This window comes from Martes martes (assembly GCF_963455335.1).
Source record: "Martes martes genome assembly, chromosome: 4".
In the NCBI taxonomy this organism is placed as follows: domain Eukaryota; kingdom Metazoa; phylum Chordata; class Mammalia; order Carnivora; family Mustelidae; genus Martes; species Martes martes.
This window is the reverse complement of record NC_137891.1, coordinates 94,804,085-94,830,103: the sequence shown is the minus strand read 5'-3', so window position 1 is coordinate 94,830,103 and position 26,019 is coordinate 94,804,085. Positions and strand designations below refer to the sequence as shown.

The 26,019-nt window shown below is 40.1% G+C and overlaps 1 protein-coding gene across 2 annotated transcripts in view; it reads right to left on the bottom strand.

Moving 5' to 3' along the window:
• Positions 1–26,019, bottom strand: part of DENND2C (DENN domain containing 2C) — a 79,894-nt gene that overhangs the window by 5,250 nt on the left and 48,625 nt on the right. The window contains exons 6-16 of one of the 2 annotated variants that reach the window (XM_080802378.1): positions 24,678–24,774; positions 18,728–18,772; positions 16,760–16,947; positions 14,149–14,258; positions 12,507–12,576; positions 11,693–11,770; positions 11,019–11,159; positions 10,097–10,245; positions 8,848–9,025; positions 4,804–4,845; positions 3,786–3,891 (exon numbers count right to left, since the gene is read on the bottom strand). In XM_080802378.1, the coding sequence (XP_080658504.1) occupies positions 3,786–3,891; positions 4,804–4,845; positions 8,848–9,025; positions 10,097–10,245; positions 11,019–11,159; positions 11,693–11,770; positions 12,507–12,576; positions 14,149–14,258; positions 16,760–16,947; positions 18,728–18,772; positions 24,678–24,774 (1,204 nt within the window). Of the gene's footprint in view, positions 1–3,785; positions 3,892–4,803; positions 4,846–8,847; positions 9,026–10,096; positions 10,246–11,018; positions 11,160–11,692; positions 11,771–12,506; positions 12,577–14,148; positions 14,259–16,759; positions 16,948–18,723; positions 18,773–24,677; positions 24,775–26,019 lie in introns of both variants that reach the window. The other variant, XM_080802379.1, reaches the window with a different exon arrangement.

Sequence of the window (26,019 nt, the reverse complement as noted above, 5' to 3'; positions counted from 1 at the left end):
CTTCCTATATCTGCAGAATGAGGGGGCTGATTAGGTGATCTCTAAGGTTTCTTCTGGCATTCCATCTGATTACAAACTAGATTTTTGCTGTATTTTGTTCAACAGATATCCTTCTTGTCTCTCCTTCTGCAGCTGAGGATCCACGGTCCATCACCACTTTTATCATCAACGCGTTTGCCCCAGTCTCCCATCCCCTTCCAGTTACTTTCCCATTTCTCTCCCACTTTACATCCAAATTTTTTGGAAGAGTTGTTTATATCTGCTGTATAGCCTTTCTTAATCTAATTCCCTTTTTAAAAAAATTATGCACTTTTATAACTTATCTTTAATTAGTTTGTTTTAACATAAATGCCGTATGTATTCTTTTACATGTATAAATGTTCCATAAGGTCACCAGTGAAATGAACACATCAGTACCCACCACAAAGCTTGAAACAGAACATCAAGGGTATCTCACATGCTCCCTCAAAAATGCCCTCTCCGGGGGGCGCCTGAGTGGCTCGGTGGGTTAAGCCTCTGCCTTCGGCTCAGGTCATGATCCCAGGGTCCTGGGATTGAGCCCCACATCGGGCTCTCTGCTCAGTGGGGAGCCTGCTTCCTCCTCTCTCTCTGCCTGCCTCTCTGCCTACTTGTAATCTCTATCAAAAATAAATAAATAAAATCTTAAAAAAAAAAAAAAATGCCCTCTCCGAGGTGTTCTTCCCCCTACTCTCCAATAGAGGGCGACCATTATCAGTGATACTGGGTTTGTCCTTTCCTTGCTTTAGGTTACAGTTCCAGTGCATATATACATAGCCAACCCCCATAATATACTATTAGGTTTTGTACATCTTTGAACATTACATAAAACATATTCTTCTATAACTTACTGTTTTAGTCAATATATGTTTTTAAGATGCTTTTTTTAATGCTATATTCTCCTGCCAATGAACAGTTTGGTTGTTTTTAGGTTTTGCTATTACGTAAAATGCTGCTACTTTGAAAACTATTTACCTGTTTCCTAATTATCATGTGCCAGAGTTTCTCTGGGGTATATATCTAAAACCTGAATTGTCAGGTTGTAGGATATATACACCTTTAAGTTGACTAGATGATGCCCAATTATTTTTCCAAAGCAGCTGAAATAACTTACACATTCTCACCAACTCCTGACATTGTCAGACTTTTTAACTTTTGCCAGTATGGTGGGTATAAAATGGTATCTCACTGTGGTTTTAATTTACATTTCCCAGATTTTGACGAGGTTGTACATCTCTCCATATACTTACTGGCCTTTCATGTTTCCTCTTTGGTGAAATGATTGTTTGTATCTTTTCCGCATTTTTTTAAAATTTATTTTATTTGACAGACAGAGATCACAAGTAGGCAGAGAGGCAGGCAGAGAGAGGAGGAAGCAGGTTCCCCGCTGAGCAGAGAGCCCGATGCGGGGCTCGATCCCAGGACCCTGGGATCATGACCCGAGCCAAAGGCAGAGGCCCAACCCACTGAGCCACCCAGGCGCCCCTTTTCCCCATTTTTCTATTGGGTTGTTCATCTTTTTATTATTGAAATTGCATTGTAAGAATTTTTAAAAATAAATTCTGGATACTACTCCTTTGTGCTTGTATTTGTTGAAAGTATCTTCACCTAGTTTGTAGCTTGTTTTTTTCTTTTCCATGGTGTTCCTCAATGATTAGAAATTTTAAAAATTCAAGTGTCAAATTACTCCTTTCTTTTTTACCAGCTGGGAGTCCTTACTCTTGACATTTAAAACTTGAATTCCTTAGAATTAGTTTTGTGTGTAGGGTGAGGTATAGATCCTATCCATTTCTTTTCATACGGAAAACCAATCGCCTTACTATTGGTTACTGAATGGTTCATTCTTTTCCTGCTGATAGGCAATGCTTGTGCTGACACAAATTAAGTTTCCTTATGCCTGTGTACTCTGTTCCTTCCCTTGGTCTATTTATTTCTGAACCAAAACCAAACAGTCTTAATTACTATGACTTCATGATTAATTGATGTTTCAGAGGGAAGTCCCTTCAATGTTGTTCTTTTACTTAACTATTCTTGGCCCTTTCTAATTCCATTAAAATTTTAACAAAAAGCTGAATGCCCTTCCAATTCTCTCTTGAACTTTCCCCAATCTTGCTTTCTTCCCACCATCTCACTGAATCTGCTGCTACCAAGGTCTCTAAGCTCTTCCCATTGTCAAATCCACCAATCCTCAGTCTTCATCTCGCTTGGCCGCATTAGAAATAACTGTTAATTTCCTTCGTGAAATACGTTCTTCACTGAACTTCTCTAATATTACTTCCCCTGGTTTTTTTCCCCCCCTTCACTAGCTGTTCTTGTAATCACTTTTTGCTGGATCCTCTGCCTTTTCCCTACTACCAAACATTGGAAATCTGACCACACCATTACCAGCCAACTCAGGGTTCAATCCTTAAATCTGTCATTTTCTATCTATCTATCTATCATTTCTATCTACACTCACTCTATAGGGTTTCTTCATCTGGTTCCACAGCTTTAAAACAGCAACTTCAGTTAAGCGTCTGCTGTAGGCTCAGGTCATGGGTCATGATCTCAGGGTCCTGGGATCAAGCCCCAGACTCCTCAGCAGGGAGTCTGCTGCTCCTTCTCCTTCTCCCTGGGCTCCTCCCCCCACTTGTTTTTTCTCTCTCTCTCTCTCAAATAATTAAATAATCTTTATATATATATGTAATAATAATAAATAAAAACACATTAAAAAAAAACCCAGCACCTTCTCAAGGTATGTCTTTAGTTCAATCTCTCCCCTGAATCCCAAATTCACGTATATGAATGCCTACTTGTTATCTCTAATTGAATGTCTGCTATGTATTGGACATCCAATAGGTATCTCAATATACAAAACTGAACTTTTAATTATTTCTCTGAACCTACTCCTCCCTTAATGTTCCCCACCAGTAAACAGCCTTAGTTTTCTCATTTGTAAAAAAGGGGGATTCAATAATGAGACCTGCTTCATAAGGCTATTACAAGGATGAAATAAGATGTATGCTAGGTGTTGAGCACAAGGCCTGGTACAGAATAAGTAGCTCAGTAAATATTTTTTACCCTTATTCAACAAATACTTATCCCATACCTACTTACTGACTATTGTTTAAAGTGTTGGAGATAAAGCAAAACAGACTGTTGCTGCTCTCATGGGCCTGATGTTGCTAGCAAATCAGACAACAATAAAAGGCCTGGAGGAAATTAAGGGCAGGGAAGTGGAGCGGCCGCATTAAGGGAATGGGTACAATTTTATTTTATTTTATTTTATTTAAAGGCTTTATTTATTGGACAGAGAGAGACAACAAGAGAGGGAACAAAGCATGGGGAGTGGAAGAGGAAGAAGCAGGCATCCCACCAAACTGGAAGCCCGATGCGGGGCTGGATCCCAGGACCCTGCGGACCATGACCCAAGCCAAAGGCAGACGCCCAATGACTGAGCCATCCAGATGCCCCAGGAACGGGTACAATTTTAAAAGGACAGTCAGGAAAGGCCTCACTGAGTGAAATGTGAGCACAGACCTGCAGGAAAAAAGAGCAGGAGCCATGTGGACATCCTAGGGAACAGCATTCCAGAACTGGAACACAGCGAGTGTCCAAGTACTGAAATAGATGGGGACTAGCACATCTGAGGGGCGGCGAGGAAGCTGATTCTAAGCTCCCCACATCGTAAGCAATGGCTTACTCCTGTACATCTTTCAGCAAGGTGCTGGGCGTCCAGTCAGTATTTACTGTGTTGACCTTGAGTCCTCAGACCATCTGTCTCCTACCTGGTGAAAAATTCTGCTCCTGAGCCAAGATTTCATTCCGTTCTTCCAAAATCTGCATCAAGGCAGCTTGGAGTTTAGGAGGTAGAATTTCATTCTCATCAGATACCTTAAGAGAAGAAATTGAGCTGTGGGAGAGGTCTCCAACATACGCTAATTAGGTCCCCAAAATTCCACAGGTGACTTTGTATAGATTTTGGCTAAAGACTCAGTCTGAACCTTCCTTCCCTACATTGAGCACAATTCAGTATGGTGATGGTACACATATATTAACTGTCTTAACTACATTAAGAAAATAAATATGTCTTATGACATTTTCTGGCACCTTTCCACCAAGTATCTCTCATCTGCAAGTCTTATGCTGGATCAAGGATCACAAGGATCATCCACGAGTAAGTTATGAGCTAACTGATTTTGAAAGGAGACAAAGTCTTGGGAAACGTTCTTTTCACCCTGTGCTCAGTGCTCACAAACTTATATACAGGTTCCACACAGGGTGCTTGTTCTAAGAAGGCTTTGCTAATTCTCCCTTCCACTTTCAATACCCACAATAAATAACTTTTTTTTTTTTGCCCCTACTTTACCCTGTAGACATTTCTATGACACTGTTTCTAAAATTTTATAGCTATATCTGCTCCCCCTTCCCATCATTAGATTATAATGTCTGAGGGCTCAAACTGTGTCTTACTCACTTTTAGATTCTAACAGAGTAACTGGAAATAATCAGTGCTGAATGCTTGTTAAATTCAATTAAATTAGAGGTATATACACCAACCCACCTGGATGTCAAAGGAGGGTTACCTCTTTTGATAATGACATTTAATCTCTTTCCTCCTTCCTTCTTTGGGAGAGCTAGCTATAAACCTAACCCAATTTTCAGGTCAATCCTGTATGATTGGCCACAGTTTCAAGCATGTGTAGGTACTAAAGGTCTTGCCTGAGTCATCTTCTCTAAGTACTTTCACATATTTTCTGTCCAATTATCCCCATCCATTATGTAATCAGCTCATTTGTCACTTACCTCCTGTAAGAACTTGTCTGCACAGAGATCAACTATCAGCACCTATGGGATCAAGCAGCCAGGTTGGTTAAACCAGAGACATTCACAGACACATACATTAGGCACTACTAGATCACACTACTACTGATTTTCTCAGGCAATGGAAATAGTGTTAAGCAAAATTAAGTTCAGGGACTCCTGGATGGCTCAGATTAACACAAAATCAGCTATGTTTCTATACACTAACAATGAACTATCTGAAAAAGAAATTAAGAAAACAATCCCATTTCCAACTCCATCAAAAAGAATAAAATACCTAGGAATAAATTTAATCAGGGAAGCAAAACATCTGTACACTGAAAACAATAAGCACTGATGAAAGAACTGAAAAACACAAGTGGAAAGATATTCCGTGCTTGCAGATGAGAAGAGTATTGTTAAAATTTTCACACTATTCAAAGTAATTTAGAGGTTCAATAGTAATCCCTATCAGAACCATCAAAAAATAATAAGGAAACCTATAAAATGGGAGAAAATATTACAAATTACATGTCTAATAAAGGGTTAATATTTAAAATATACAAAGAACTCACAGAACTCAACAGCAAAACAAAACAAAACAAACAAAATGCCAAGCAATTCTATTAAGAATGAGCACAGCAGGGGCTCCTGGCTAGCTCAGTCAGTGCAGTGTATGACTCTTGATCTCGGGATCATGAGTTCGAGCCCCACACTGGGAGTAGGGTTTACTGTAAAAAAGTGAGCAGAGGAACTCAATAGACATTTTTCCAAAAACAGGCAAATCGACCAAGAGGCACATGAACAGATGCTCAACACCACTGATCATCAGGGAAATACAAATCAAAACCACAATGAAATATCACCTCAATCTGCCAGAATGGCTATTATCAAAAAAGACAAGAAATAACAAGTGTTGGTGAGGATGTAGAGACGAAGGAACCCTTGTGCACTGCTGGTGGGAATACAAACTGGTACAGCTGCTGTGGAAAACAGTATGGGGGTCCTCAAAAAATTAAAAATAGAACTGCTATGTGGATGTGATCCAGCAATCCCTCTTCTGGGCATTTATCAGAAGAAGAAGGAGAAGAAGAAGAAGAAAGGAGGAGGAGAAGGGGAGGAGGAGGGGGAGGAGAGGGAGAAGGAAGGAGGGGAGGAGGAGAGGAGGAGGAGGAGAAAGAAATTACTATCTTGAAAAGATATCTCCACCCCCATGTTCACTATAGCATTATTTACAAAAGCTAAAATATAGACAAAACCTCAGTATTCACTGGTAGTTGAACAGATAAAGAAGATATGATATATACATAATATATATTCATATTACATGCATAATATCAATATTATTCAGTCATAAAAATGTAAAAAATTCTGCCATTTATGACAACATGGATAGACCTAGAGGGCACTATGCTAAGTGAAATAAGTCAGGTAGAGTAAAAGAAATTATGTCTGATCTCACTTACATGTGGAATCTAAAAACCTGAACGCATAGATACAAAGAACAGATTGGTGGTTGTCAGAGGTGGGGGGTGGGTGGGTGATGGGTGAAATGAGTGAAGATGGTGGAAAAGCATGAACTGTCAGTTATAAGATAAATAAGCTATTTATCTTATAAATAAGATAAAATTTTTAATATTATATATAAATAAGATAAAGCACAGTGTATAGCACAGTGACTACAGTGAACAATACTGTGCTGTCTATCTGAAAGTTGCTTAGAGAGCAGATCTTAAAAGTTCTCATCACAAGAACAAAAAATTGTAATTATGTGAGGTGCAGCTTTTTGGGGTAATCATTTCACAACATTTACATCTATAAAACCAGTATGTTGTACACCTAAACCTTAAAACAATGTTATATGTCAATTATAGCTCAATATAAAAAAGGTGGGTAATAGGGAAGAACAATCTTTCCAATAAATGGTACTAGGATAGTTGGCTATCCATATTAAAAAAATAAATAAAATAACCCCTACCTCCTATCATACACACACAAAAAAACAAGTCCCAGGATTCAGAATCAAAAATTAAAGGCACAATAATAAAGCAACCAATGTATCCAGGAGATAATATAGGAGGATATCCCCATGAAGTTAATATAAAGAAAAACATAAACAGCTCACTAAAATAAAATAAAATAAAATAAAACCACACACTAACCATAAAGGAAAAGATTGATAATTATGACTATGTTAAAATGAAGAACTTCTATGCGTTTAAAAAAACACCGTTTTGGAGAATAAAAAGACATGCCACAAAGAGGCTGATATCCAGAATATAAAAATACCTCTTACAAATCAATGAGGGTAAACCAACCAGGAGAAAGATAGATTATGAATTTTTAAGAGATGATATTTGAATGGCCAATAAACACAGAAAGATGCTCACCCCCAAGAGTAATCAGGAATGGAAATTAAACCACAAAGAGAATACCACTACACATTCACCAGAGAGGCTATGTTGCACAAACTGATGATAACAAGTGTCGGCAAGGGTGTGGGACAACAGGAACGCTTGTACATCAGTGGAGAGGGGTTTAACTTGGCAGAACTACTTTGGAAAACAGTTTAACTTTATTTACTGAGGCTGAAGATACACTTACCCTATGACCCAGCAAGCCCAAGGATATACTTTAGAACTGCAAGCACATATGTGCTAAGGGTCGTACACAAGAATATTTATAGCAGCATTATTCGTCATAACCCTAAGCTGGAAACAACTCAAATGTCCATCATCTGTAGAATGGATAAAAAGTTGTGGTACATTGACACAATGGAATACTTGAATAATCGAACGACTCTTAAACTCATCAACATTGATGAATCTTACAGGCATCATGGTAATCAAAAGAAGCCAGACAAAATATATATGAGTCCACTTATAACAAGCATAAAGCCAGGCAAAGCTGAACTCCATTGTTTAGGAATAAATGCCTAGGATGTAAAATTATAAAGAAAAACAGGTAAATGAACACCATAAAGGTCAAGACAGTGGTTACCTATCATGAAGTGTGAGGAAAGAACAGTGTAGAAGGTGGCATGATGGTGACTTCTCAAGGTGCTGGCACTGTTTCCATGGCTGTGATGCTTCCATTCTTTTCCAACATGGGTTACATAAGCATTCACTTTGTGAATTTGCTGAGCTGTACACTTTGTTTTGGCCACTTCTCTATATGCGTATTATATTTGAAACAATTGGTGGCAGGGGAGGGACAGAGGGAGAGGAAGAGAGAGAGAATCTTAAGACCCCAACTTGGGGCTCGATCTCACAACTCCGATATTATGACCTGAGTAAAAAATCAAGAGTTGGACGCTTAACCAAATGAACCACCCAGGTGCCCCTGAAACAATTTTTTAAGTTAACCCAGAGTTATTCTTGTGTTTGACTTAAAACAAACAAAAAGACCTACCCTTCAGAGTACCACAAGAATGAGCCCAAGGCACACTACTGTAAATAAGATACAACTTCAGATTCATGTGTACTACAGAATTTTTCTCAATAAAACAATACCAAAACATGATAGCATAATACAGATAATAATTATGTATTAATATTAATGACAGGTCTATCATTCTTTTTTTTTTAAGATTTTATTTATTTGAGAGAGAGTTTGAGTGAGAGAGATTACAGAGGGAGAGGAGGAGGGAGAAGCAGACTCCCTGCTGAGCAGGGAGCCCGAGGTGGGACTTGATCCTGGGACCCTGGGATCATGACCTGAGCTGAAGGCAGATACTTAACCGACTGAGCCACCCAGGTGTCCCAGCTCCATCATTCCTTCTTTTTTTTAGATTTTTATTTATTTATTTGATAGAGAGAGAGATATATCACAAGTAGGCAGAGAGATAGGGGAAAGCAGGCTCCCCGCTGAGCAGAGAGCCCAATGTAGGGCTCTATCCCAGGACTCTGAGATCATGACCTGAGCCGAAGGCAGAAGCTTAACCCACTGAGCCACCCAGGCACCCCCAGCTCCATCATTCTTAAAGGTGATTCATTTTCATTTGTCAGTGCCCTGTGTTTTCCATACGTACTATTTCTCCCATCTCACCTCTTCAATGGGTAGGTCCTGGAGCTGTGGTAAGGAGCAAGACAGGATTCCAATAAGGAATGGGGTGGGTGAGCACACGATGTCAATCATAGATGCTGGGAGGACTGGAATGTAGGTATGCTGCCAGGTGAATGGATACAGTGTGGCAACGACAGCATGGCCACATTTGGACAGGGTGCTAGCCAGAGAAGAAAGCAAATGGTGTCACATACTGAGCAATGCATGGAGAATGGTTCAGATATTATGTTACAGAATTATAAACTGACACCACTTAGTGATCACTGATCACAGATTAATGATGCTGTGATTACTCATTAATTTTTAATATTTTATTAAAAATTTTAACTTAACTTACTGAAAAATTTGTCTTTTTTTTTTTTTTAAAGATTTTACTTATTTATTTGACAGACAGAGATCACAAGTAGGCAGAGAGGCAGGCAGAGAGAGAGAGGAAGGGAAGCAGGCTCCCTGCTGAGCAGAGAGCCCAACGTGGAACTCGATCCCGGGACCCTGGCATCACGACCCGAGCCAAAGGCAGAGGCTTTAATCCACTGAGCCACCCAGGCACCCTGAAAAATTTTAATCTTAACCAGCTTTTTGTCATAATTTATGTTGCTAAAAATTCATGTGTACTTAGAAAAGCAATAACAATTATTTAAAAAAATTCTGAGTATAACTGACCCACATTACATTATTTTCAGGTGTAAACATTGAGATTCAAAGTCTCCATACATTATGCTGTGCTTACAAGCATAGCTACCATCTGTCACCTTATAACGCTATTACGATGCCATTGACTATATTCCCTATGCTGAATTTTTAACAACAGTTTAAGTAAAACACATTTATAAAGATAAATTACTTGCAATCCCAAAGTCACTGCTATAGCCTAATGCAAACAGCTTTAGGATTATTTACCATTTGGAATTATCTATGTCCATATGGCATTAGGTGACTGACATCTTCAGTTTTTGAATATCCCCCAACTTTTTAAAAAAGATTTTATTTCTTTATTTGACAGACAGAGATCACAAGTAGGCAGATAGGCAGAGGGTGGGGGAAAGCAGGCTCCCCACTGAGCAGAGAGCCCAATGCGGGGCTCAATCCCAGGACCCTGGGATCATGACCTGAGCTGAAGGCAGAGGCTTTAACCCACTGAGCCACCCAGGTGCCCCAAATATGCCCAAATTTTAAAATACTGAGAATAAGTAAAATACCAGTAGGAAGTGACATTTTATGCATTTCTTACCTTAGGCTGTTAGCGACAAAGATTACCCTCCGTTCCAACAGGAGGGAGGAACAGACCCGGATGAGATGGCACACACTCAGGCACTTAAAGAGACATTCAAAGTCAACATGCTCCAGTCGGGAATCCAGTGGTCGGCAGAGTTCAATGGACTGAAATCAAAGAATCTGAATCAGGGGAGTTCAGACTGGAAAATGATCCCTGACAACATCAATGGATCCTGTCATTCTTTCACAGGTTAAATTCAGGATACAGGTTTTGCTACAGAGCTTGTGAAGCTGCCTCCACTAATTCCAAGACCTAATACCTTATCATGAATATGATTTTTTAAAAAATTTTATTTCTTTAAGTAATCTCTACACCCACCATGGGGCTTGAACTCATCACTGCAAGATCAAGAATGGTATTCTCTACCGAGAATGAGCCAGGTGCCCCCCAATACCTTGCTTTTGTGCTGTAAATTTCTGATAAAATCTTTTATCCCAGGGTGCCTGGGTGGCTCAGTCGGTTGAGCATCTGCCTTCGGCTCAGGTCATGATCCCAGGATCCTGGGATCGAGCCCCATGTCAGGCTCCCTGCTCAGCAGAGAGCCTGCTTCTCTCCCTCTGCCTGTTGCTCTCCCTGTTTGTGCTCTCTCAAATTAATAAATGAAATCTTAAAAAAAGCTTTTATCCCACCTGACCATAGCATGTATCATCTTCATTTATCATGCTGAAATTATTAGGAAGGGGCTCATTCTAGGAGTGACTGAAATCTCTGGCTCCTAGGTCTAGGGTCCACTATCTCACAGATCAATCGGACATTCTATTCTGTACAGTTTATGGAAAAGGGAAAATTATGCTGTGAGGCTTCTGGAAACTTTGCCTGTTAGTGTAAGGCCTGCTTTTTGGTGTCTATCAAATCTTTTCAAAACGAGCTAACTTACCCCATCGCCAGCCCCAGGGAGGTAGCTCTTAACTGTGATGGTACGTCCAGGAGCCGGGAAAGGAGCTTCCATGACACTTCGCATGAACGGGTAAACCAGGGCTGGAGACATCTCTCTTCTCTTCTCTACTTCATCCAGAATCTACACACGCAACATATGTTAGTCTTTTAGGGACTCAAAAACATATGGAACTGCCAAACGTGATGCACAAACTTGAAAATCACACCAGAAGATCTTAAGACCGAGAAGCTTCTGCAGTGAATACACGTCCATTAAAGGCATCATATGTCCTCGTGGTATCTTGACAACCCCAAGAAAAGTTACTCAAATAAATCAACTCGTTTGTAGAAGAGGAGCCCCTTTCGTTGACACTGATAATCATATCTTGCCGTGTGGGGTCTGGGAGAGGCAGGAGACAAGACGAGCTTCAGGCTATGCTCTCCTTGAAGCTGGGAGGTTTAGCAAACCAAACAGGATGACAAGACAACAGCGCCTGGATTAGAGACCTGAATGTAAACCCTCAAACCTGCGGCTCTAATCTACTGAGAACCCTTCCTAAAGTCGTATGTTAGAGGCCATGTCACTGAACATTGCCTTGTGACAACATCAGAGATGAAAATTTCTTTAGAGCCCAGGAAAAACAGCACCTTTCCCAGGGCTCAAGCTGCACTCACCTTGGAAAAAAGGTTGAAGCAGCCGAGGCGACTAACCATGCAGTAGACCTCAGGAAGTCGCTTCCCTCTGCCTTCCGGCTAGAAGAAAAGAACATCAAAGCAACCATGAAGCCTCACAAGCCTGTTCATGGAAATTATTAATACGTTCTTGGTGGTCTTCAGTACCGAGCAGGAACCAAGGATCTCATGCTCACTGAACACTGAAAGATGGATGGGAAAACGCTAAAATGTGACAACACAACTTATTCCAGGTTTAGTGGGGGCACCTAAGCAAGAACAAAGTAGCTCAGAGCTCTGACGACTGGCTCACAGCAGTCCATCCCGCAGACAGACCCAGACTGATCTCTAGCCACTCTGTCATTGGTTTCTTCATCTACTACAAACAAATAAAAAACAAGCAAACGAACACATAAATTATAGTCCGTAACCCTCTTATTCTGGAACATTGGCTAACTCCAATCTTGCTGTTACTATTTAAAGCTAACATACTTTTTTTTTTTTAAGATTTTATTTATTTATTTGAGAGAGCGCGAGATAGAGTGGGAGCATGAGTGGGGGCGGGCAGGCAGAGGGAGAGGGAGAAGCAGGCTCCCCGCTAAGCAGGCAGCCTGATGTGGGGCTCGATCCCAGGACCCTGGGATCATGACCAGAGCTGAAGGCTGACACCTGACTGACTGAGCCACCCAGGCGCCCCAACATAGCCTCTTTAATACACAGATCATTAAGTAGCCCTCAAACTCATCTAGTAATAAGGTTTCCAAAGCTTCTAGTCTGACTTGACCAACCCCACCTGTAGCCCAAGTCTGGTACTTACCAAGAGCTTCTTACAGTAACCGAACCACCGGCTCCCATCTTCACCAGTTAAGACAAAGGAGAATGTTTCACTGAAAAAACAGTTAATAGTTTGAAATCTAAACAATCACTTAGGGCATTCTTCATGGAAAAGACGATTGAAAAGGACTGTCCAACAGTCATTTTGTGATGTGAGAGGAGGCATTAATACTATATTTATCGCAAGTCACCTTCCTCCTGAGGAAGAATGTCCAGGCCTGAGAACGTCTTGCCTGGCACTGGAGTGAGCGTGTATGTGTAGGAGACATGCTGACACCACTGTCTGCTTTTACATTCTTCTTCATCCATTCTAGCTAGTAATCAAGCCTACTTTTCCTTTTAGTGAATATCCAACTTAGTCTAACATTTAGGTAAGCTGTGAAGGACTTGGATAAGCTCTTTTGTCCTTCCAAATTCTTCCATTCAGGTCTGAGAGGTCCTACGGAACAGTGAGAGGCCAAGGATCAGATCCTTGGCATAAAAAAGTTAATAGGAGACTATCCACTCCTCCCTGGAAACATGGGCAAAAGATTACATAGGTAATTTTCAAAAAGAAGACCGAGACAGAAACTCATTAATAATCAAAGGAATCTAAATCTTAACAGTGAATACATATGTCTACATATGGCCAAAAAATAAAGATGGAAACGAAGTACGCCAAAATATATAGTTATTATCTCTGAGTACCAGAATGCCAGTGACATAATTTCTGCTTTTTTATTTACTCCTCTGTCTTCCAAATGGTCTAGGCAAAAAAACAAAAACAAAATAACCATATAACTGGCTGGGGAGGAAAGCCAGGTACAGAGCAGCCAGGTCGGTGTGAAAGAAGCTGCAGTGCATGTGACAGCACGAGAGCATTGGGACGGATGGCTCAGAGAGGACAGCAGACATCAGGCCAAACTGGTCAGGAGGCACAGCAGCTCAGACAGGAGGTGACGTGACACAGAAGGGCAGAGCAGCTGCTCAGGCCACAGGGGAGGCTGTCCGCCAGCAGGTTCTCTGCATGTGACACATTTCTCAGAGTCACGTTTTTCAGCACCAATAGCATGGTCAATAATCATAGTTCCGAACAAAGTGAGATTGAGATTCAGAGATGACTGTTCATTGATTGAACACAGTTCCCTCGTGCTCTTCCCTTCTCAATACACTCACACCTCCCAGTCTGGAGCTTCCCTTCCTACAAGATCCACAGGGGAACGTACAACTTGTGCTGTGGCTTCTGTCCACCTGAAGGACAAACAAGGTGCAGACATTGCTCTGTTCTAGCTCCTTCTAAGAAGAGTCCCAAAGCTCAAGTCTTCTTTTCTTTTTCTGTCCACTTGGTGGCATTTCTGACTGTATGTGAAATGGAACATTCCCCGCCCACCCCATCCCCGCAGAACTGGCAAGCTACAGAGATTCTCAAACTCGTTTTCCCTTTGACACTGAAACTATTCTGTGTTTTTCTTTTCTGTACTCACATAGGAAATGTTCTAATTCTGTTTCTTCCTTTCCTCCCACAGCATCCTTGACCTGCCACAGTGTCCATGTAGCTTTAACTGCTGGCTCTACCCTTTTTGCAAACATTCTGATTCTACTTTTGCAGTTCTAACAAATAGAAATCAGATAAAGGAGCGTATTACCTCTTGAGTTCTGAGGTTGGCACCCAGTCCTTTGAGTCGGGAAAACAAAATTTGGGGATAACTTTGAGCCTCTCTTCAGTGTCTTTGGACTGTTTAAAGCCATGATCACCCTGAAAAAGATAATGTCTTAGGTGACTAATATTCTATGTAAATGGAAACTAGAAATACAAAAAGCCTTGTCTCGGGAAAGAGGTCTCTGATTAGCCTAAGTAGTTATCTCAGCACGGTTTTGTATTATTTAACAAGACAGGAAGGCCAAGACCTATAATCACTGAAGACACACAGAGAACAGAGTTACTAAGAATAAGAATTTTATTTTTACATAGAAATGTTTACTTGTAAAGATCCCATAATCTGAAGCAAGAGAGGTGACTGAAAATAGTTTCTAGTCTACAGATAGAATCTTAATTCAGGATTCACATACTAGTGGAAACAATATTTTTATGAATCACAGGACATCAAATAAAAATCGATGGTATAATATGCTGATAGCAAAAACCCAGTTAGCTCCAGATACTCTCTGATCAATAATCAGAGATGTTTCGAAAAGGCAGGTGAATGTTATTTAGAAAAGATCCTACTTTTAGAATCTACCCCATATATAATAATTTCCCTTAGCATATAATCTTTCTAACTAATTACTGGTTTGCAACTTCCTGTAAAATTCTAGCAAGAAAGACCCTTCTGTGCAAGTCTGATATTGTATGTCAAAGAATAATCTAAAATTAGTTATACCAAGAGATGTTTAAAAATTAGTACTAAAACAAGCAGATAATAAGCCTAATAAACATATTACCTTCATGTGACTAATACAGTGGATCCTTTAATTACTAAACAGAAGAGGCAGCCATTCTGAGTCACTGCAATATAAGCTCATCAGAAATGGAAAAGCATTCATTTTTTAAAAAGATTTTATTTTTATTTATTTGACAGAGAGATAGAGAGCACAAGTAAACAGAGCAGCAGCAGAGAGAGAAGGAGAAGCAGGCTTCCCTGCTGAGCAAGGAGCCCGAATCGGGGCTCGATCCCAGGACCCTGGGCTCATGACCAGAGCTGAAGGCAGACACTTAACCAACTGAGCCACCCAGGTGCCCCTGGAAAACCACTCTCACAAAATTTTGGTCGTCTCATATTCTGTTAGTTTTATACTGTTAAATGACACACAAGCATCTTCATCTAAGGTTCTCCACAACACAATCAGGAGAGACTTGATCAGCTCTTTCCAACCTTAACTCAGAGGAGCCTCATGCATAAAGATGCTGAGAAACTTGACTTAGATACAACCCTGAATCACTGCCAGGGTCAAACTGGGTCCTTAGCTGGTTCTGAGTCCCTTAATTCCAGCTTTGTTGAAAACATGTTCAACCTCAAGCTTTCTCAGCAAATGTAAGACTGATGGAAAAATGGAGAAAAAAATGAGCTTCTCTTATGGGAAATCAGATTCCTCAAGACTCTCTGGATTACATTATTATGACTTCAATGGCTCAGTGTTGTGACACTGTGCTCTCAGGCTACACTGAAGAATTTTATAAGAAATTAAACACAGACTTATTTACAGTAGGAATATTGTCAAGCACTTTTTTTTTTTTTAAATGAAAGGTCACGCAGGAAATGTCTCTGATTCCATGGCAATACAATCGGGCTCCACTAGCTTTTTTGGTGAAACATGTAACTCAGGGTTTAAACCTCAGGTCCTAAAGCAGCTGAGCAGATAACGTAAATGAGAGGAGGGGTCCAAGGAGTAAGATGGCGCGTGAGTCAGTGTCCCTGTGTGAAAGGACTACTCCTTACCGAGGCCAGCTACATCATCTGCAGAGCAGAGAGCAAGATCAAACTGTGGGCCCCTTGTTCAAAAAGCAGGAAAAATTAAATAGAAAATAAAATATAAAACTTTTTCCTTTCTTCCAGAGTCTTTCAACCTCTAGTGGGATTTCTATTTGCTATTTAATCTTATGCTCCCTCAAGCATAAGGTAGGGGAAAAAAACCCAAAGAATATTGTTAATAATAGATACCATTTATCAAGTGCTGACTATGTGCCAGGAACTGTGTTAAGCACTTCACATATATTATCTCATTAAACACTCACTAATAAGGGATAACATTCTATAGTGCTGACTATATGCTAGACACTCTTCTAAGTGCCTTAAACGGCTCATTTAATCCTCACTACAACTCAGTGGGATAGACACTATTATGATTACTTCCATTTTACAAATGAAGAAAGCAAGGCACAGAGCAGTTAGTAATGGCTCAAGGTCACGGAGCTAACAAGTGGCAGGTGCAGAGTTAGCTCTAAACTGCTACCCTATTCTGCCATATTTATCATTTCCCCCATTAAGAACAAGAAAACCGAGGCTTTGCAACTTGCTAAAGGGTACTTAGTAAACAGGAGAGCAAAAACTAGAAAACCAACTTGGATAATGAGCTTTTGTGGCCCTTATTTGTAGCTCAGGCCTGACAGGAGATGTTCTCAGAGTCACCTACCAGATCCCACAAGAGGTACAGTAGTAGTAAAAGCTGCTTCAGACCACAATCAAAAGAAGAGAGGAAATAAAATACACAGAGACGCAAGAACATTCCCAAATGCCTCTTGGGTCTTCTTGCACCTACCTTGCTAGGGAACTGCTGTATGACCTGGGGGATGTAGCTTATTTCTGATGGTTTCTTCTGGAGAGACACCACCACAAAAAGTTCAAAGAGCTGCTGCTCCTGTAGTTCAATGAGATCCCTCTCCAAGGTCTGGTAGTGAGGATTCCTCTTGGAAGACTGTTGCAATTGCGCTAAGCGCTTGTGGCGATCTGCAATGAAACCAGGGAGCGTGGTTTTTCCTCAGTTCATGAACCCTATGGACTACTCTTCACTTGGTCACTGCCAACTGCGGGCTGCCTACCCAGTGCCGGCCACACAGACAGACCTGGGAGGGCTCTGGCGCTCCCTGTCCCCACCCATATGCTACGTGTGACCCAACACATACTCCTGTGCTGTCCCATCTTTCATGACACAACAGCGGGATACGTGGAAAGTGTCAGGTGAAAGCACCAGCCTGACAACAGATGCCGTTGTCAAGACCATGAAATCACACGCTCATGTGTGTGTGTGAGAGAGAGATATCTGATAGAAGAACTGAGTCCTACAGAGGCTAGGTACATAAGAGATGAGTCTGATAAAATTCAAACAAAAATAACCTCACATTAACAGAATCGTCCTTTTCCCTTCTCTCCTTGGCAAATATTGCTAATAATGGACATATGCTTATATCGACATACGGTGCTAAATGGAGAGGGAAAAAAATGAAGCAACAGAAGACATCTATTAATGGACTAGTTTTCAAAAGAATGAAATTATGGAAGCGTACTAAATATTTAAATAGTATGAGCAATTCCACTCAAAACTGGAGAGCATTTAGCCTTTATTCTCCTTTATCTCTAAATTGTGAACAATCTGGGGTAGTTTCCTCTAGGGGAAATGCAGTACTTGCAGAAGAAATAGTCTAAGCGTCCCAGAGATTTGATTATGTGTCATTCTGAGCCACGATTAAAAGACGCAGCCTCTGTTTGCTTTTCTTTTGAGATAGGATGCATTCTGTCCCCCAAAAAGTTATACTATGGATCGAATATTAAGAACACTTAAAAATTCACCTCAGAATGGCTCCCTGGAATTATCCAGTACATTTAGGCTCTAGGCAAAGCTTTACTTAACTCTAAAGGTCTCAGTTCAAGTCAAGACAATTTTAGGTCCCATTTCTCAGTAGTGACAGTGCTAAATTCGTCATTTTCACACATGCAGGCTGAACCTGATGATGACTTAAGTTTCACCTTCAGTCAGGCTACTGAGTTAAACACCTGAAGCAATTCAGGCCAACAGAGAGAGCACGTGACTATTAATCATAAGATCAGAGTATCAGACTTGGAACTGCCCAGTCCTCAGCTTGGATAATTCATGTCTCTGACTTTTCCCATGCCTCAGTATGTCGGTCAGTTAAACAGGAACTTCTAATTTGCTGTGAAAACCTATTAGATGAAGGATATAGAGCACCATGAAGTACTTGAAGAAATACAGCCAAAATTGCATATGGCAGATTCTATATCCTAACAGAAAGTAAATGGCACAATAATTTGAAATATAAATAAATGCCTGTGAGAAGAAAGATCAATGTCTCCTGTCTAGATGTCAGAGATAATGAAGTTACTTAAATAAGTACATGTGAATGACTATGAAAAATCAGATATTTAATGGTATGTATTTGTCTCAGAGGATGATTCACACCCTCTGTTTTGGCTGCTGGGAAACTACCGCACATATGTCTGAACACGCAGCCCCACCGCTCCCCTAAGAACATTCCATCTTAAGAACCAGCCTGTCTGCCTCATTACAACATGGCAGATTTTTAACGCTGTCAAACATCTGATGGCATACTGTTTCGTTCCCCAAATCTCAACAGGTTCTTGTAATGAAGAAATCGCCTACAAAATTAAGAGTTTAACGTGGGGAAAATGTGCTCAATCCCAAAGGAAGGTGCCACTCCACCCATGACCATGATCATCTCGAGAAAGGGAGCAGCCCCGTTGACTCACTCACTCTTTGGCAGATACTCAGCATCACTTTCGTTCCCACTGGCTTCACCTGAAAAGAGAGAGAGTTCCTACTGTATTGTCCAACAGTAGCAGGTCCGTGGGGGTGGGGACAGCATAAGGCCTCCACGGACCTGGAGACTTGGAAGTCGGGAGTATTAAGGATGCTGAGCCTTTCTCCAGACACTTAGTTACAGCAGGGTCGGGCAGTCACGAAAGAGAACAGACGACTCCAAGAAGCCACTTGTCCACCCTGGCTTCTTCCCACACTCTCCCGCCCTCCCTTGCCAGCTCCTAGCTCCTCCCTAGTTCTATGGAGACTGGTTCAGAGTAGATTCTATTTCTACCTTCCTTGCCTTGTCTTATATTTCCAAATAAGATACCAAAGGTAGACACACCAACCAGGCTGAATCAAAATCTCAACACAGAACCAACTATGAATTTAGAGTCATAGGAAAATGTGGGGCTCAGAGGGATAACCACATACATTTATGAAGAACCATACCTCTTTTATGATGCTTCTAAGCTACCTCTAGACCAAACTCAGTGTTCTTTACTCTGAATTCTTACAGTACTCAGACTGCTTATAGTACTCAGAGCTTTCTGAACAAGTAAATGAAAAATTTCTAGATTAAGTTGGAAAAGTTAAAGCAACATTTAAAAAGGTACAGAAAGGGAAAATCTTTCTGTAACTTTCCTCCCTTTCCCCTTTCCTTTCTTTCTTTCCAGACACTTCCATAGTTTCCTAAGAGGTACCTGGTGCTAAGGCAGGACTTTCTGTATCAAGAAAAACAAGGCTAGGAGTTATAAATGAAAAATGCATATAAGTTTATTTATATAAAAATGTGAAGTGTCTACCTTATTAAAAAAATTACTAAATTCGAAAAGTAAACAATGAACTGGGAAGATATTTGTAATACACATTGCTGACACAAGGATAAATTTCTTCATATTCAAACAGCTGTTATGAATGAATAAGAAAAATTACAGCACAACAGAAAAATGAATAAAGGGCAGGAATAAGCAATACATAGAAAAAGATTTAGGGGCGCCCGGGTGGCTCAGTGGGTTAGGCCGCTGCCTTCGGCTTGGGTCGTGATCTCAGGGTCCTGGGACAGAGTCCCGCATCGGGCTCTCTGCTCAGCAGGGGGCCTCCTTCCCTCTCTCTCTCTCTGCCTGCCTCTCTGTCTACTTGTGATCTCTCTCTGTCAAATAAATAAATAAAATCTTAAAAAAAAAAAGAAAGCAAAAGATTTATAACTGTTGGTTAACATGATAACTGTCCAAATTTATAGTTAAAGAAAAGCAAGCTAAAATAATAAATAAGCTCCAATATTCAACCATGGTATTGGCAAAAATAAAAAAGCTTTATACAATACAGTATTAGCGAAAACTATGAGAAGAAAGTCATTTTCCAATGCTGTTCATAGAAATGTAAGCAGTTACAATGTGTGGGACAATTTGACAGCAGTTATAAAAATATTAGATGTACATGTTTTCTGGTTAAGTCCACTACTAGAACTTATTCCACAGATGTATTCTTTTTTTTCTTTTTAAGATTTTATTTATTTGACAGAGAGAGAGAGATCACAAGTAGGCAGAAAGGCAGGCAGAGGTGGGGGTGGGGAACAGGATCCCCGCTGAGCAGAGAGCCTGATGCGGGGCTTGATCCCAGGACCCTGAGATCATAACCCGAGCCGAAGGCAGAGGCTTAACCCACTGAGCCACCCAGGCGCCTCTCTATAGATGTATTCTTACCAATATACAAAGATATATATAAAAAGATGTATAACATAGCATTGTTTGAAGAGCAGAAAAATATGTGTGTGTGTGTGTGTGTGTGTGTATACCTTCAAATCCATAGGTTAAATAAAATGTGAAACAATCAGTGCACCTGGGTGGCTCAGTTGTTGGGTGTCTGCCTTCAGCTCAGGTCATGATCCCAGGGTCCCGGGACTGGGCCCCGAGTTGGGCTCTCTGCTCAGAGGGGAGTCTGTTTCTCCCTCTCCCTCTTCCTCTCCCACACCCACTTGTTCTCTCTCTCTCAATAAATAACCTTTTAAAAAAATATGAAACAATCAAAATGTCTACCAGCTTAAATAAAATCCTTCTACATCCATACAATGAACTGTAGTACAGCTACGTGGATCTCTATGTGTTGATACTGAAAGAGTTCTGAAATATATTACTTTTTGTTTTAAGCAAGATATACAAAGTCTGAATGGTATAAAAAATTATTTGGGTAGAAAAACAGCTACATGTGCATAAAACTTTCTGGGAGTAATAGGATGTTTGGGAGGTTTATTATTATAATTTCTTGCTATATTCATTTAAATTTAATAATAAGGAATAAAAGAATGTTAAAAAATGCTGCTTCTTCATAAGACATATAACAGAAAAGGAATTATTTTAATATTGTATATGTATGGGTTTTGGCAGGTTCGATTTTTTTTTTCTTAAGTAGGAACCATGCCCAAACATGGCACTTGAACTCATGACCCTGAGATCAAGAGCCAGGCACCGACTGAGCCAGCCAGGCACCTTTTTTGTTGTTGTTGTTAAAAAAAAAAAAAAATCTTTAAATTAATTAATTTATTTAAAGAAGGCTCCACACCCAGTGTGGGGCTTGAACTCATGACCCTGAGAAAAGGGTCACACCCTCTACCGACTGAGCCAGTTAGACATCCCCAATTTTTTTTGATTTGGGTATAGCTGACACACAGTGTTACATTAGTTTCAGGTGTGAAATACAGTGATTTGACAAGTGCATACATTATACTATCTCACAGGCTTTATAACTTCAAATTATCTGTGATAGAAAGCATAATGGAGCTAGGAAGCATTGCTTAGTATGAAGGAACAAACACTGAGCTCCTGAGTCCTGTTTGTGTCCTTAGCATCAGACACTTCTTAGGGGCCTATTAAGGGTCTGGAGAGAGAGAAAAAGAAAGGGGAAAGGAAGGAAAGATAATACAATGGAAAAAGACCCTACCAAAGCTCATTTAGGTAGCTTTAATACATTCACATCTGTAGGTTTTGATGATCTGCGTTCCAAGACACTGAATGAAGGTGAAGGGGTTTATAAGCCAAATAGGAAAATCTACTGAGAATCTGTAGGGATCAAAAAAGGAAGAGGTTGTCCCTTTTTTTATATGTGACTTCAACACCAAAATTATAATGATAGAATTGAAGAAGGACAATAAATCATTTTGTAAGAGCTGATAACTAAAAGTTAAGAAACGTTTAGGTTGGAACAGATTCAGTAAAACTTAGCATGTACTGACAGAGTAGGTAAATATAATTATCTGGTTCTACTAGTCATTGTTGATCTATAGACAAAAGCTTAGGGAGGAAAACAAAAAATGTGAGAATGTGAATAGGAAGCCAGGAGATCCTCAGGCATAAGAGAAATTCCTCAGACCCACTAGAGGACCTGGTCCCAGAGACTGGGTAAATGCGTATTTTCTTCGAGCCACGCAAAAGAAAAACACAGTTGTGGGGAAGATTGTTCCTTTCTTTTTTGTTTTTGTGGTTATTAGAAGTTCTCCATTCATGCTGTTGAATTTTTTTTTTCAATAATGATACAGCAGGGAAAAAAAAAGGGTTTGGCTCTTCAAAAACTTATCTTAGAGTCAAATCTACTAAAATATTCCTAATCCTTAAGGCATAAATAAGGCGTACAAACAGAATAAGAGCTCAGTGAGAGTCCATTCAGCAGTACCCCTTGACAGTAGACTTGTTAGAAGACTGTTATTAATCTGAGAAAATGGTAAAGTTCTCTAAGAATTTGTCCAGGCCCCAGTGTCCTGAAATTTTACATAACCTGAAATTTACAATGTATTTCCTTATCTAGAAACAGTGACATAACATCTGCCACATAGGGCTATTGAGAAAATTAATGAGAATGTGTCTGAAAGGGTCCAGCATGGTAACTGGCATCAGTTTTCATCTTCTGTATCTAGTTTTGAACTACACAAACATAAAGCCTTTGACAATATCCTTGTTGAGGATAAAAGACACATGGAGAAGAAATAAACTGCTAAAAATCAAGGGTTATGAGAAAAATTGAGAGTAACTATTAGTGATAATAAAGGATAAGATTTCATGGTCCCATGCTCCTTCCTCCAAACGGACATTTTCTCCTCTGGCTCGGCTCCTTCCTCTATAAAATTAGGATAGTCCCTGCCTCCTAGTGTTGTCGGACGTTGTCCATGAGATAAAGGGCGTAGAAAAACTAATACTGCATTCTGTAAAAGGTACCTATGAGTCACAATAACCAAAATTATTTTTTCTGCAGAAGAGAAGATTGGAACATGTTTTGATAACTGCTTTTGAAAATATGAAACTGGAAAAAAATATGAACACTTGTATCTAAAATGGTGACTAGTTGATTTTAGAGTAAGAAGAAAAGAGTCCTGGGGCGCCTGGGTGGCTCAGTGGGTTAAAGCCTCTGTCTTCGGCTCAGGTCATGATCCCAGGATCCTGGGATCAAGCCCCGCATCGGTCTCTCTGCTCAGCGGGGAGTCTGCTTCCCCCCCCACTCTGCCTGCCTCTCTGTCTGCTTCTGCTCTCTGTCAAATAAATAAATAAAATCTTTAAAAAAAAAAAAAAAGAAGAAAAGAGTCTTAAATTGCAGCATGGAGGATTTTATTTTCAGATAGTAATTGTTGGAATGCAGGATAGGTTTTCAAGGGAAATTAAGAAATTGCTGTCTTTGGACGTCTGCAAAAATAGGAAACTTTCTTCTGTGGTATGACTTGGCTGTTGTTTCCCACTTGACAAAAATTGCTAAATTCTACATATTCTTTGCCAGACAGCCAAGTTGAGAATCTTGCATGAGTCTATATGAAATTCTAATAACTCACTATGGATGCTGAAAGTTTCTTGATTAATAAGTAAGATGAGTTTTGGGGTGCCTGGGTGGCACAGTCGGTTATACATCCCACTGCTGGTTTCCGCTCAGGTTGTGATCTCAGGGAGGGTGAGATAAATCCCCATGTCAGGCTCTGTGCTCAGTGCCGAGCCTGCTTGAGATTCTCTTTCCCTCTTCCTCTGCCCCTCCCACTCATGCTCTCCCTAAAATAAAAAATTAAATCTTTAGGGGTGCCTGGGTGGCTCAGTGGGTTGAGCCTCTGCCCTCGGCTCATGGTCTCAGGGTCCTAGGATTGAGCCCCACAGTGGGCTCTCTGCTCAGTGGGGAGCCTGCTTCCCCCACTCTCTCTGGCCTGCTTCTCTGCCTACTTGTGATCTCTCTCTCTCTCTCTGTCAAATAAATAAATAAATAAATAATCTTAAAAAAATAAATCATGAAAAAAAAGACAATGTAAATTTTCTCTAGGCATCTGAAGGATAAAACTACTGAGCTGAGTAGATGATTATCAGTTGAGCACCACACACCTGTAGTCTGTATATATCTAATATGCTCATTTCTCCACTAAAGGGTCAATACTGATAAATGACTATAAATCAAAGTAGGATTACAAAATAATGATACACTCTGCCTATGAATATTAGTCTTTTTTTTTAAAGAAAATTAGTCTTACTGGCTTCTAATATTTTTTAATTTAATTTTTTTACGTTGTTATTACTTGCCATAGAACTAAATAAAAGGGATTTGAGGAAGAACAGAAATAATCCCTTATCCTAAAGAAGTTATATTGAGGGCCGCTTGGGTGGCTTAGTTGGTTGGACACCTGCCTTCGGCTTGGGTTGTGGTTCCGGGGTCCTGGGATTGAGCCCCGCATCGGGCTCCCTGCTCTGCGGGAAGTCTGCTTCTCCCTCTCCCACAACCCCTGCTCACTGTCTCTCTCTCTGTCAAATAAATAAATAAAATCTAAAAAAAAGTTATATTGAAGTGGGGTAGGAAAGTAAACCAAAAATTATAATCACATAGACATTAAGTTATGTGATTTTCCCCTCAAATCCTGATAGCGCTGGACATCGGGAACAATTCTTACCTTTTGAGGGAGGTACATCTTTTCCAGTGTATGGATGTAACTTTACCCTCTTTTTCCCTCTCTTAGATTCAAATATGTCAGCAATTTTCAATACAAGCTGAAAAAAGACCAACAAAGTACAAGTTAAAACCAACACCAACTTGTTTTTTGTTTTTTTTAAAGATTTCATTTTTAAGTGATCTCTACACTTACCTTGGGGCTGGTACTCACAACCCCAGATCAAGAGTTGTACATTCCACTGACTGAACCAGTCAGTGCTCCCACTTTTTCTTTTTAAAGATTCAAATACCAAGTTCTGATGATATTAATTAGTGATTCTCATTCAGAGAAAGATCCATTTTAAAAATAAAACCCTTCACAGTTTAAAAATTTTGAAACTAGGGGCGCCTGGGTGGCTCAGTGGGTTAAGCCTCTGCCTTTGGCTCAGGTCATGATCCCAGGGTCCTGGGATCGAGCCCTGCATCGGGCTCCCTGCTCAGTGGGGAGCCTGCTTCCCCCTCTCTCTCTGCCTGCCTCTCTGCCTACTTGTGATCTCTGTCTGTCAAATAAATAAATAAAATCTTTAAAAAAATTTTTTGAAACTAAAGTGATCTTTATTAAGATGATATGTTGTTCTAATACAAAGTCCATACAACATGGGTAAGAGAAGGAGGAAAGGGTATGTCATTTCCAGCAGAATCCAGCACGGGCTCTTAGGGAGATTCCTTGTCACCGTATGTCACAACATGCAAGAAATCTGCCTATTGCATTCTATTTGTTGACCAAGCCTTCCCTATCGTCCAGAGTAGGAAGAAGAATACTCATTTCACTTGGAAGTCAGGGTAAGGCTCAGTTATTTCTGTTCCCAGGAATTCTTTGCAAAAGAAAATAATCATGTTGACAAAGTTTTTGTCAAAGCAAATACTCTCTTTGCTACTGGGAGCACTAATATTATAATTTATTTTAGAAACATCATAAAAATAGGAGGCTCTCAAATATACTTTAGTACAAAAAGCAGGTTCCACTTACTAAGCATTACTTGGAATTTTTTTCTTTGCTGCCGTGTAAGAGAAAGACAGACATGCACACAGAGTAGGTTTTAAGAAAAAGGAAAGATGTGTGAACAAAACTCAAATAAAAAAATCTTTTTAAAAGAGAGAAAAAAAATCAAGCTGATGAACAGTCACTTTTAAAAGGAGGAATTTGGGGTATCTGGCTGGCTCAGTTGGTGGAGCCTGTGTTTGAGCCCCACCGTGGGTGTAGAGATTGCTTAGGTAAATAAACTTAATAAAGAAACGAAAGAAGGGATTCATTAGTTTTCCATGCATATTTCTCTTTCTTTCTTAAAATTCCAAGCTTTTCT